Source organism: Pyrgilauda ruficollis, unplaced genomic scaffold (genome assembly GCF_017590135.1).
Source record: "Pyrgilauda ruficollis isolate IOZ18807 unplaced genomic scaffold, ASM1759013v1 scaffold13, whole genome shotgun sequence".
Lineage (NCBI taxonomy): Eukaryota > Metazoa > Chordata > Aves > Passeriformes > Passeridae > Pyrgilauda > Pyrgilauda ruficollis.
Window position 1 is genome coordinate 2,417,531 of NW_024511432.1, and position 13,212 is coordinate 2,430,742.

A 13,212-nucleotide genomic window follows, 5' to 3' on the forward strand; every position below is an offset into this window, starting at 1 on the left:
AATGAGTCTCGCAGAACTCAGCATTCCATCACAGTTCCACTGATATTTTTGAAAAATACACTTCACACATATAAATCTGTTATCAGAAGATTACAAATTAATCTCCTTGGACTAGAGAATAATGATGTTAATGGAGTGCCAAAGTGTGGATTTTTTTGTTGGTTTTTTTTTTTTTTTTTTTTGCTAAGGTTGAGATTAAACATGTGAGATGGTATTTTTCTTTGGATTTCTTCCTTGACAGACACCTGTCTTTTCAAACCAAGAAAAAAGCCCACCTGTAATGTGCTTATTGAATAACTCCATTTTCTGCAGGGATCAGACACCGAGAGGTATCAAAGTGAAGATTCTCAGTAGTAACACTTCTTCCTTTGGCCCAGCTTGGGTTTTCTTCTGGAAGCTCTCTGCTCTATTTCCTGCATGTATCTCCTAAAGCCACAATCTTTCTCAGTGCTTCAATACTGCAGTGAAATGAAGCAGAAATGCCAATGAAGGAGGTTCTTGCCCTCCCTTCATTCTCCTAAGCACTCACCCTCATTGGAAACCAGAGTCTTATCTTCCCACTGTCTAGACTCGAGGTTAATTCACGTTATTTTCTCATTTTATAGTTTTAAAGAATGAGTTTTAATCAAGCCACTTATCTAATTCACAATTGTTCAGAAACATATTTTCCATTAATAAAATGCTCGTAAGTGCAGCCTAATGCATTGAGTGCCAACAAAAAGAAAAGACACAATAATTACCAGCACTGACAAGGAATTCGGAAAGCCATTAAACAAAACCAATAATTTCTCTCCCCCGGTCCTCCAACTGTAACTCTCCCATATTTTTATACACTAGAAGCTACAGTAATTATGTTCCTCAAGTAAACCCTCTACTTTTCTGTTTAGTAGACAAAAATTAAAGGAGCCCTTCCCCTTTTGTACTTCTAATGTATTCCCCATGTTTTTTTCCTCTAATTGAATTAAATATGACATGTTAAAGAAGGAAACATTTCCATTTGGGATACATGTGATTGAACTTTTCTGGCAGATGTTAAATTTAATAAACATCATAGGACTGAGCAGAATCTCCTTTATGTTATTTACAAATTTGAGATAAAATTTTAAAGTAATTACAGTCAATACACAAAATCTGGGATTAAAAACCACTGAATAAATGTGAAACTTCTGAGAACCTCTGAAGAGCTGCTTGATCAAAAAACCATTAATTTTGCAGGGATTCAGCTGAAGGCAAAAGCAACATTAAAAATAACTGAAGAGGGTTTTTTTTCTCCTGTTTCACAGACACAAAATATAACTGGCAGACTGTGACTACCCACTAACATTATGCACAATTAATATTACATATATCAACCTGATGCTAAGAGTATCCAATAGAAAGGACCATACCATATGATAGTCCCACTAATGCATTCAGCTTTCCTGGCAATTAAACAACATGGAAGCACTAACAATTAACATCAAGGTCACCCCCAGATAAATTTTGATTTGGACACTCCTCACAGCAGATTTATGAGTGGATTCAAAGCTCATTAAAGTTGGTGGAATGACTCCTGTTGACTTAATAGGGATTGCATTTGGTGCACTACTTGCTGTGTTTTCCTATGACAGATTAATTACACGGTTTTGTGAATAATCAGGCCTAAAATCAGCCCTGTAACTTAAAGCTCCAAGCCTTGCTCACACACTCATGTAGCTTTGTCAGTGATGAGTTTGAGTGTTATAGATGTGAGCCAAATTCAGAGCCAGATCTTCCCCAGCTTTGACTTTAAATTTTAAAACTAGTTTTTATGTCCCCTCTCCTTACCTCTGCCTGAATTCCTGAACTGAGGGTCAGTTTTGAGGGTCAGCTCTGGCTTTAATGACCGACCCAGCTTCAAAAGCGTGGCTGATGGGAATGGAGGGAAAGAGAGAAAACCATGGTAGGACAACACAATACAGCAGCACAGAGAAAATGAAGCCTTCTGCAAATAAAGTCAGAAAGGTCCTCAGGCTGCCCTGCACATCCACACAAGGGATGAGGCCGAGAGCTGCCAGTTTTGCCCTTGACCTGTTGCTGAAACAATTCACCTCCACTGAAAACTAAAAGGGGGACAAACAAATAAAAATTTTTAGTAGCAAATTGCAGTTGTTATTGAAGCAGACTGGATAGAACAGCCAGCTGTATCAATTTTAAGTCATGCAGGAACATGACTTTGTTGAAAAATTGTCAAGTATTGTTTCTCTTTTTTGTCCCAACCTATACTGATATATGTTCCTATATCTCTAATATGTTTCTCAACACAAAACTCTAATGTTAGCAGTGAACAGGACATGTGTTAAAGTCTCTCCTGCAAGATATTTTGATACAGCCTTTTAAGCTACTTTAGTAGTGCAAACAAACTGCTTTCTTGCTAGTATTGTTTTTGGGTTGGCCAAAAATTCAGGTAATACCAATGCACCCTAATATCAGTGCAGGTATAAAGCCTCCATCATCTCCCAGTTCTTCACGGGATCACACCCTTGAAATCCCTGGAAAAAAAAATTCTGTGCCAATATCTGAGAATGAAAATTTGGTTTGGTCTTCCAGATTTAAAATAAAAACTTGCACTATTACCTTTTCCCTGGTGATTAGAGCATAATTTTTTCTACAGTGCAACAGTGTTCAATACTGTACTAAAAGACCAGCAAACATTTAGTAATTCAACACACAGCATCAGATGGGTTCTAGAAGAATTAAAGAAAGATAAGTTGGATTTTTATGGTTTTTAATAACTCACAGATTATCATCAATAAGTCTGCAAGCTGTAAATCTTCATCTGATGGATATATTTTACACACTTGTTCTAGTAGTTCAGAAAAGATTTTGTCCATCAGGAGAGTATGAAAATGCTAAAGTCTGTTATGTTCCTTATTAGCAGAGTCCTTAAAGCTCCCTAAAACCTGATCATTTATCTATTTATATTCATAGGAGAGATGTCTAATCTGAAATCCACACAAACAAATAAGACCCCAAACTCCCATTTATAAATACACAGGTCATATCACACGGGTGACCCTTTTTGAGACAAACCAAACCAAACTAAACCAGTCCATCCACACTGCCTTGACATTACCTGGCCACATCAAATATTCAGCACTTCTGCAGCACCACTGGTACCATTAGAGAGATTTTAGATTTGCACTTTCTTCCTGTGCAATCACAACCCCAGGTGCCCTCTCAACGAGAAACTGTATAAAGCAAGTAGCAAAACTATTTTTTTTCTCAGACAGATTAACTGCTTAATGCAAAGGTTATTCAGTTTGATTTGGTGGTGAAATAAGTGAGGGGAAGGATGATTAATAACTCCAAGATGACTGTAAGCATTAGCAGAGTTGTTTATTATGAGGACACCAAATTGCTCTAAGCTTTAACTCTGACATTCTTCAAGTTGCCAAGTTATTCTAGGTACTTAAAAAAACCCCAAAACTATCTGCAAAGTAAGATGCAAAGAAATAACCATAAAAGCATCAAACTTGTAATGATCAACAAACAAATAAGGAATTTTAGGTCCAAAAGAAGCCATCTGTTCTTGCAATGGCATTATCAATTTTTGAGGGAGGACAAATGTAGATTTTTATCCTGTGATGCTCCATTAAATGTTTAAGACGTGTGCTGATATGGGTGTTACTGTAAAAACCATAATAAATGTTCTTTCAGGATTGTGAAAATCAGCATGGAAACATTGGGACAATCATTACAGATTCTTATTGATGTGTCCAATGGAGAGAAATTACTAAACTCTTACTCAGGGAATAATCTTTTCATGTTCATGTCAATAATTTCTCTTACCATGGCTCTCTCAAGTCCATGCTGCTTTTGGAAGCTGAGGGAGAAGCAAATAGTGGGAAAACACCAGCAATATTTTGTGTTTCGTGCCCAGTTTGAGTTCCTCTTGGAACTGTCTCTGCTCCTGAATAAATCAGAGAGCTCCCAGGTGGCTCTGGGGTAGTTGTGGAGCACTGACTGCATCATTCCTGGTCCTGGATGAAAGAACAACCATGGAATAAACGGACAATTTTTCTTCTCTACCCTCAGCTGCACACATTCTCCTGGTGTCTGTAACATCTTTTTCATGATGGATTTGAGGACATTAAGACTGTCATGGCAATTCTGATATAATTTCAAAATTGCCAGCTCCTTTTCCCTAATCCCTCATTTAAGAAGACTCTGTTCCTACCCTGATGTGAAAAACTATTATGAAATAAGTACCAAAAATAAAGATATCGATGCAAATGCCTCCTTTTAGAGCTGTTTGTATTAAGACAGGCACACACACATTCTGTCCCCATGTACTTCATAGTTGCACTTTGAGGATCTTACAGGATGAAAGCCACTTTGTAAATGAAAGATATTACATATCCTAAGAGAAATCTACTTATCCTTTATGATCTCACCTAATGTTCTACTAAATCATGCTTAGCCTCTTGCTTTCTTACTTATATCCTCATTTACTACAAGAATTTTAAATTTAAACCTTTCACAAAGGGTTTCTTTAAATGTTCCCCACACCTCTGGCACGAGTTTCCACAGAACTCTGTCAATCCCTGAAGATTAAGGCATCGGATTGGCACAGTTTTGTCTGTTCCAGAATACTTCCAGGCCAAACTCAGAATGAAAAATACTGGAAAAAATAATTATATGCTAATGCATGATGGTTTATCACTCATCCACAAAATTTAGTGGATTCTTTCATTTTATGGATAATGGACAGTTAATGTAGAAGATCATAAAGAGAAGCTAATTAAATTCAAAACATCTTCAGATAATTAATCCACCATTCAAACTCTCATAAAATGTTTTAGTCACAAGAAGTAAATAGGTATTTTCTTGGCACTATGTGCCAGAATGAATTGTAGTTCAAATACAAGACTTTAGCAATCCTTGAGCAAGTGCTCTCATTGAGGTTTGTGGAAGCTTTGCCATGAGGTCTTAAGGATGGAGGATAAGACCTCAGTGTGTTTTAAAAGCAAACAGAGTAAAATTGGTGCATTCTAGAACTGCATCTGCTTCTGAATTTCCACAAAAAACTGAAATTTCCACCAGAAGCACATCAAGCCATAGTGAATTGGTACCTGTTGCAGCAGGGAGAACCAACTGAGCAGCCTAAATGCAGCTCAGGGCTAAAAGCAAATCTGTTTGTAACTGGTTTTTAATAAAACGTGTTCATTGCAAAGAATTTTGCCTGTCATTTCACATCAGTCTCTAAATAATTTTAAATCGTTAACAAGGCCTGTGTTTGTCTCAAAAATAATCTAATTTCACCTTTGAATCACTGCTAAACACATTCAGTTCTTAGCCCTCCTTGCTACTCAGGAGCACAAAGTCTCTTTTCCTGGGTAACTCCATCCCTGGCTCACATGGAATCTGAATGTAGATTACTCACAGAGAGAGGCACTGAACACTCACGGAAGTTAACACCTTCTTGTTTCACAGGCAATTATTCATGTTTCCAGTCTATAAGACCGTTTTTTCTCTCCTTAAATAACCAAGTACTTCTCATTTACATGCTGAAGTTGCACACTGAGGGAAAGAGGAGGAAAGCGAGCCCACTCATTTGATCTAGGCACTTACACACACAGTGAATAAACTTATGAGTCACACTTTGTCCAAAAAAGGAACATTAAATTAATGAAAACCACCAGTGGCTCCTGTTCTTTACAGCATTTACTCTGGTATTCAACACAATATGTAATTGTTGCTATGGCAACTGCCACATCTCTTGGCACCATAATAATTCTCAGATAAATGGATCTTTGTCAGAGCAAACTCCAAAGCCAGTGTATATGAAACCTGCATTTCTTTGGTGCTGGGGAAGGGTAAATTCAGTGCAGGCCTGAGGAAGCACAAGCCTGGCATTGGAGGTGAGGGGAGGCTGCAGAAGTGTGGGTGTCCATCAAATCAGATCTGCTCTGGGACTGCAGGGACACCCAAAAACCGCCCAGCAAAGGGGCTGGGGAGCCACAGCCACACAGCACTGCAGGCACAGCTCCTGCTCCCAGGGCTTGAGCTGAAACCCACTGGAACCGGATCATTTCGGCAGGTTCTGGATCAGGCTGAGGGATAAAAAGAGAAAATAGGTGACTGGAATCTCTATTGGAAAAGTGAGGTTGAGGAGATTTCTGATATAAAAGAAGCTCTTTGTTGTTTTGGCGACAGCAAGTGGTCTGCACAGAGGATTTTTATAAAAATATAATTTAAAAGGCAGCTAAATGACACTAGAGAATGACCCACTGATGAGAACAAGCTCTTGCTTTCACTGACATTAATTGAGATGTATTTTGTGAAGTCCTAAAAGTAGCACTGCAGACTTTAAAAGAAAAAAAAAAAATCTATTCAGTGGTGATTATAGCACAAAAAAGTCATTTACGAAAATGCCACCAATACACAGGTATTAAATTCTAAGATCACTTTTGCCTCAGTTTTTTATGTATTAATTCCAAGTCAATATGTGTTTGCAGTGTGATAACAAAAGCAACAGGAGTGATAACAACTTAATAACTTAATGGCTAGGAGAATGTTAATATGTTAAACTTTCTGCCAAACTGAACACAACAGTGAGAAAATGACATTTTGTTTGCTCTTTAAGAAAATTCTTCTTTATATGCCTGGAGGACACTTTCATATCTGAAGGCAAGGGATCTCCCCAGCTTTTCTGGAAATGGTATTTTATACAGTTTTGATCAATATAACAACTCAAATGTATCATAGGTATTGATGCACCCCCTGTGACTTATTCTATTTTGTGCCTTAAAATTAAATGCAAAACATGGTATTTTATTTATGCAGTGCATCCCTTTCTGCTGCAACTGCTATATGCAAAGTCTAATAACATGGAACTCTTCGAGCCTGTTTGTCAATATCTCATATGAGAGTCCATCTCCATACCTCTGCACAGCCATTTTCAGCCTATTTGGAATTCTATTCTAAACAGAAAAATGCTAATATACGTTAATGGGAACGATTGCCTCCTATATCAGAGAGGCTGATTCTTGATCTTATTTTCCAAATAACTTATTGAATTGCCAGATGACTAAACTCAACTATTCACACTTCCTTGCCTGAATATTTTCTGCAGTGAGAGAATCCTGATTCATAATAAGATTATTGATCCGTTATCTTCTTTCTAAGGCAGAAAGCCACACATGTAGGATTTAAGGCTCTAGGCACTTTTTATCTCATATCCATAATATTTGCAATCTCTATCCTGTGGGGATAAGCAGAGAGCAAGACACAAACAAGAAATGCTAAGGTTTAAATCCAAGGAGCTTAGTTTCATTATTTCTGTTTGATACTTTAGGAAACATGCACAGGCAGAAAGCAACTTGCACAAAAGGCAGAGAGGCTTGGTAGGAATGAGAATTTGGGTCTGCAGGGAAGTTTCCAGCTGGGCTGCTGAGGCTCTGTCACTGCTGTAACAAACACAGCTGAGTGCTGGTGTTGGGAAAAGCAGTGATTTGATAAAGAGAAAAAAAAGCAGCAGCTTCTGCCCAGCCCCTGGCTGGTACAAAGTGCACTGGACAAAATAGCAGCACTGGGGCAACTTCATTTCCTTCAGTCTGAGCTGCTGCTGGAGATGGCTTTAAACTTTGTCTACGACATGCTGTCTCTGGGTGTGCTCCTCACCCTTATCTCTCCTTTTTTTTTCTCCTGTTCCTTTTCTATCTAGTGCCTGAAATGTGTCCTGAGGGTTTGACAGTTTCTATTTAATCATTTCATCCTTCTGTATGGAAGACTGCTGAGCACCATGCAGTGAAGTTAGTACCAGCCTGGAATTTCTGAATATCTGCCTGCCCTCTTATCTGCTCTGGTGCCAGACTCTTGATATCTCACTCCCCTCCACCCCTCACCCTGTGTCTGTAATGGTGTAACAAATAAAAGTTCTAAATAACTCCCACAATTAAAAGGCAAATATCATGTATATGTGTTAAGAGAAGTTTTATATATTTACAGTTATGTTTTACCCCCCTTGTGCTGTTATCAGGGGGTGACCTGAGTTTGGGACATTTGGGAGGGTCAGCTCGTTACTATAGCAGCACCTGAACTCCAGAAAAGATTTAAGGAAGTAAAACTCCACCACTGGACAGAGAGGAGGGAGTCAAGGGACAGAACTTTGGGAGAGGCTAAAGGGTTAAGAGGTGAAAACCTCCATTGTGTGGGTGAGCACATGGTGGGAAAAATCCTTTGCTCCCCCTGTCACCATTTTTTCTCTATTCAGTCTTCTGTTGTGTTTTTGATAAGGTTTTAATAAACCTTCCTAAATTTTTGGAAGTGTGTAGCATTTCTCACAGGAATGTTCCGTTGCTCACCAGCACTGCTCCATGGGGAATGTTCCATTGCTCACCAGCACTGCTCCATGAGGAATGCATGTGGAATTCCTCTTTTTCACTGAGCACTGATTGCATCAGGCTCCAAGGGTGTACAGGCACATGACTATTGAAGGTTAACTATTCCACTTGCCACAGGTTCTTCTGTGCACTCACCTTCAAAAGCCTCTCAGAAATGACAGAAGATTTTTGGGAATATTCCTCTCTGTCAAGACAGACAGAGACCAGCACATCGATCCAAAATCACAAGAGGGAGGAGGCACATCCAGCAGACTGCAGAAAGCAGTTCCAGCTGGAGTCTGATCTGGAATCCAGTGTGGAATCTGATGGACAGATTTCTGCATGTATGAATATCTGTAGCAGAGGTTGATGGGGTTTAGGGCATGTTAGACATGCAGACATCAGGGAAAGCAGCAATGCAGAATCTGCTCCTGCAGGAGATTGTGTGACCATGGCCAAGCTGGCCCGCGACTGAGGAACCACCTCTGCCCATATTATAGCCATGGCCACCCCTGGATGGAAAGCTGCAGGCTCTGCAGGTCTATTATGCTTCTGGCCAAAGAGGAGGAAAACAGGCCCTTCAGATGCAAATAACAGTTAAATACTAAGTGATATTCCAACAGCCACTGATTATACTCTGGCCATGAAGTTAATTTAGTTAATCACATAGGACGAATCAGATCGGGGAGGCCAGCTGGAATCATCCCCATCTTTAGCAGGAAAGAACTGCACCCCTTCACCAGCAGAATAACAAAAGCTTTTCTGCACACTCCAGATTGCACCTCTAAATAATTTCCATATTCATCCAAAGTATGGTTGGGAGCAATCAGAAAGTTTTAGGAGCTACTCGCTGTTCCTGGGCTCCGACTGCCAGTCAGCACATCAGAAATCATTGTTGAGAGCCATTCCCAAACACGTTGGGAATCTGCAATTAGCAACATTAACAATGGGATTTCACAGATGTAGGTTACATAGTTTCAGAAAAGAAATGGCAGTTGCTGGCAGTGGGGAAATACTTAAGAACTACTTATCCCCTAATTAGACAAGGTACTGTTCTCTAAGTACTAAATGCTAAGCACTGCTCCAGTATGTGCTCATCTTAACCCCACAGAATTATGCTGAATTACTGAGGTTCCATCTGAGCATTTCTTAGCCAAGGCTCCTTGCATAAACAGATGGAGCAGTTCTGCTGTTTCCGTGCTGACACATTTAGACTGCAAAAGTACAGAATTAAGTTCAAATTTATCATAAAATCACTTTACATAGGAAGCTGCAGACTTTATGTCCTTCTCAAGTATGACAAACAGAAAGACAACACTGTCTGTGTGGTGTTTAAAATAGGCAAATAGATGAAAAGGTTGGGAAGAAATACTGGTTTAACAGCTACAGAGGAATGGGTGAGGCCAGAGCAGGACAGCCAGCCCCAGACATTTTTATATTCCCTTGAAGGGGGAGTGATTCTCGCTAGATGGATTTCCCAGGACACATTAAGGCATCATGTAACTCACAATGGCATTGCAGGCACTAAATCCCACAATAAATGGGTAATCAGCTGGTTAAGGGCTGAATGTCAAAATCCAGAAAGACATGGTGAATGCAGGTTGAGATGATGTGATATTGTCACCTGTGAGGAAAGGCTGGCAAGTGGCAGAATATGCCTGATTTAGACTGGTTTTCTCTCTCTGAAACAACACAAAGTGGTTGGAACAGAATCCAGGAGTGGGGCCAAAGCAGCCCTGGCTTTCAAATGTAGTCTGAAGAGAGATTTCAACACTAGGCATCAAGTAATGTTGCTGGGACATTCTGAGGGGAGACTCCCCAGAACCCAAACAGGACGTAAAGACAAAAGATTGCTGGCAGAGCTTGTCATAATCTGTGCAAATACACATCCTGTATTTGCAGGATGTAACTCCTGCTCATGAGACAAGATTTCCTCTAGATTGTAACTTCCATAGAATATTTGACAAGATTTCCCCTAGATTGTAACTTCCATGGAATATCTGACAAGCTTTCCCTTACACTGTAGCATCCATAGAATATCTCTCCTCACAGATATGGAAGGGCTGCTTCTCTAAGAAACCAGAATAAATCTTCAGAATGTGATTCTCAGAGAGTCAGATCTTCACACATAAACCAATCCCTTGAAGTTTAGCTCCAAACCTCCTGTCAGAGACGTCTCAAACTCCTCAGTGGTTTTAGTAACTTCTAACCAGAGAATGATGATCTCCATTTTGAAACTGCTCCTAAGGTTTCAAAAAAAAACCCATTTGAACATTCTTGTGAATGCACCAGAAGGAGCAAGGCTTGCTAGTCTGAGGCACAGGACAGCCAAGTGCCCAGCTTGCTCCTCAAGTGTAGCTTTCCTACTCTGCATTTGGCAGTCTGTGGTCCTAAACTCACAGCTCCTCCACATAAGAGACTCCCTCAAGTAGGACTGTGTTGAAATTTAATTTTGTGAAGAAACGGCGTATTTAAATAAAATTAAATTCCATTTCAGTGTTCTGATCACTTTCTGCAGTTACACATTCTGGTTCTTTCTCTCCTGCTTGCAGTCCATATTCACATGGTGTGCTGCTTGGAGTGCAGAGCAAAACCTTTCCTCAGCCACGGACTTTCAGAAGGTTGTTCAACCTTTCTCCTCAAGTTAATTTGTTTTTATAATGGAAGACTTAAGTTATACTAATATATTGTTGGGAATATAATGAGAATGCTGGCAATTGAATGTCTAAATACCAAATCGAGACAGGAGATCAATCATTTTAATCAAAGTTTCTTTATACTTCTGTGAAATTATAGGTCTGGAAAGGTACCAGGCTTAATTGCCTAGTGAGCCACTGCCCTGCCTGCCTCTCTCCTAAATGCCAGGACACAGAAGTGAAGCTATCTCACATCTCCTTTTGTTACTTGCAAGGGTGTGAAGTAAATAATTCAATTTATAATAATTCAATTTATAAAAATTCAATTCAATTTCTGAAGCATTTTATCCCCCTAAGGATGAGGTTCGTTTTACACTGAAATTCAGGAGAGGGAAAGAAAGGACAAAATATTCAATGGACAGAGCAGAACAAAAATCACCAGGTATAGAGACAGAGTGTAAATGTGTGTCACTGTTTGTGTGCAGATGTTTAAGCAGTATACCACCTAACAATGTCAGATAAGCAGACCAATATTAAATTACACAGAATTCATTCCCGTGTACTTAGACTTGGAGTGAAATGTAAAGGTTCTGTAAATTCTAAATTACACATGTAAACCATGATTTTCCATTTTTAGTTGTGGCCAAACTGTGATTACCTGGCATAACATACATTGGAAGAAGCAGTCAATTTTCATACTTGGGCTCTTTCATTTGAATAAAGTCTTTATGAATGTTTAGCATCCACACCTGAAGATGTAATACATCTTCCACAACCCGGAAAATCTGCATCACAAATTAAACTAAGAGCTAAAATGTTACAGCAATATCTGCATTGAAGACTGATTTTGATCTCTGCTAACAGATTAAAATTGCCTACAATCCTAGGTGACACATGTAAATATTTAGCAGCACATCTCCTTGGCCCTTTTTTTTTTTTTTAATCTTTGGTATTTATCTTACCTTTAATGCACCACGTTTTTCATTTGCTTCAAGAATAAAGATTTCTGCCATGTCCTCAGCGTGCTCCGACCGTGCATGAACAAACAAGGCTTTGCCAGCTTCTGATACATTCTTGAGTGCAACCAAATTCCCATCGAGTTCCACTGTAAAGTTCGGGTTAGAAACTTCAAAGTTCAATTTGTTGTTCCCCTTGCAGTCATCAAATTTCACTGGGGGTAAAAAGAAAAAAGGGAAAAAAGGAAAAAACACATTGTAAGTATCCACTTTAGAACACAAGCTTCCGGTGTCTTTATTAAGCTTATGTTATTAGCTTGTCTACAGATTTGGGAAGAAACGTTCTCAAAGGAAAAAAAACTTTGAAAGAAATTCTATTTTTTTTTAATTCTTCTTCATAAAGAAATGTATGAATATGTACTTTCAGAAAGATGCAGAGGCTTTGAGCACTCTAACTGGGTAGCAGACAAATAAAACACTCTGGACATGAGCCTTTTGTGATCACTCCAACCAAACGCACACCCAGTTCCACAAACAGAGCAGGGGCAACAGAGACCTCGTTGTGCTCCTCATCACAGCCCAGGATCTCCAAAGGCTCTTCTGTGGCAAAGTGCTTTCAGGTATTCAGTAAATCTGTAGGCTCGGCACTGGTTGTTTACAGAATACTCAGCCCCAGGCAACTGCAAAAGTTTTATAAAACTGAAAAACTGAACTCTAACATTTCTTACTGCCAGGATTGTCACAGAGTCCATGAGCTGCTCTGTATCTAAGGATTGTGAGAACTTTTAATTGAACAGTAGCTGTCAACAATCCTGTTTCACTTTACATGGAAAGTTTAAAATATTTAGGAAAGCTGGCATAACGAGGAAAATGTCCCTAAAGCACAAAGAATTGAGCCTTTCCTCAGATTTCTTCTCTGATTCATTTTGCACACAATACTGGATAAAATATTAGTGATTTAACTACCAGCTATATCAGTAAGAGATCTTCACCACAAACTTGCAATTGCTAAATGAACTTTCAGGTTTTGACATCTCTGAACAATATATTTGCATGTGAAAGGTTTTTCTGCAGACAACATGTTTTGTATTCCCTGCCTTCTCCTGGAGTTACTGCTGCTGCAGACTTGTCACTTACCTGCATGCTCTCACTATTTTTATTTTACATTTCACTTCTGCTGGATCTTTAAAAACTGCATTACAATTTTAGAAAAAAAACTACAGTGATACCAGCTACATAAAATCAACAACAATGGAGTTTTGCTACAAAATAAAA

At 39.1% G+C, this 13,212-nt stretch overlaps 1 protein-coding gene across 2 annotated transcripts in view; it reads right to left on the bottom strand.

Annotated features, from left to right (window-relative positions):
* The window catches only part of CDH13 (cadherin 13), a 432,177-nt gene that overhangs the window by 265,971 nt on the left and 152,994 nt on the right, over positions 1–13,212 (bottom strand). For both annotated transcript variants that reach the window (XM_041458638.1, XM_041458637.1), the window contains exon 3: positions 11,944–12,152. In XM_041458638.1, the coding sequence (XP_041314572.1) occupies positions 11,944–12,152 (209 nt within the window). The remainder of the gene's footprint in view (positions 1–11,943; positions 12,153–13,212) is intronic.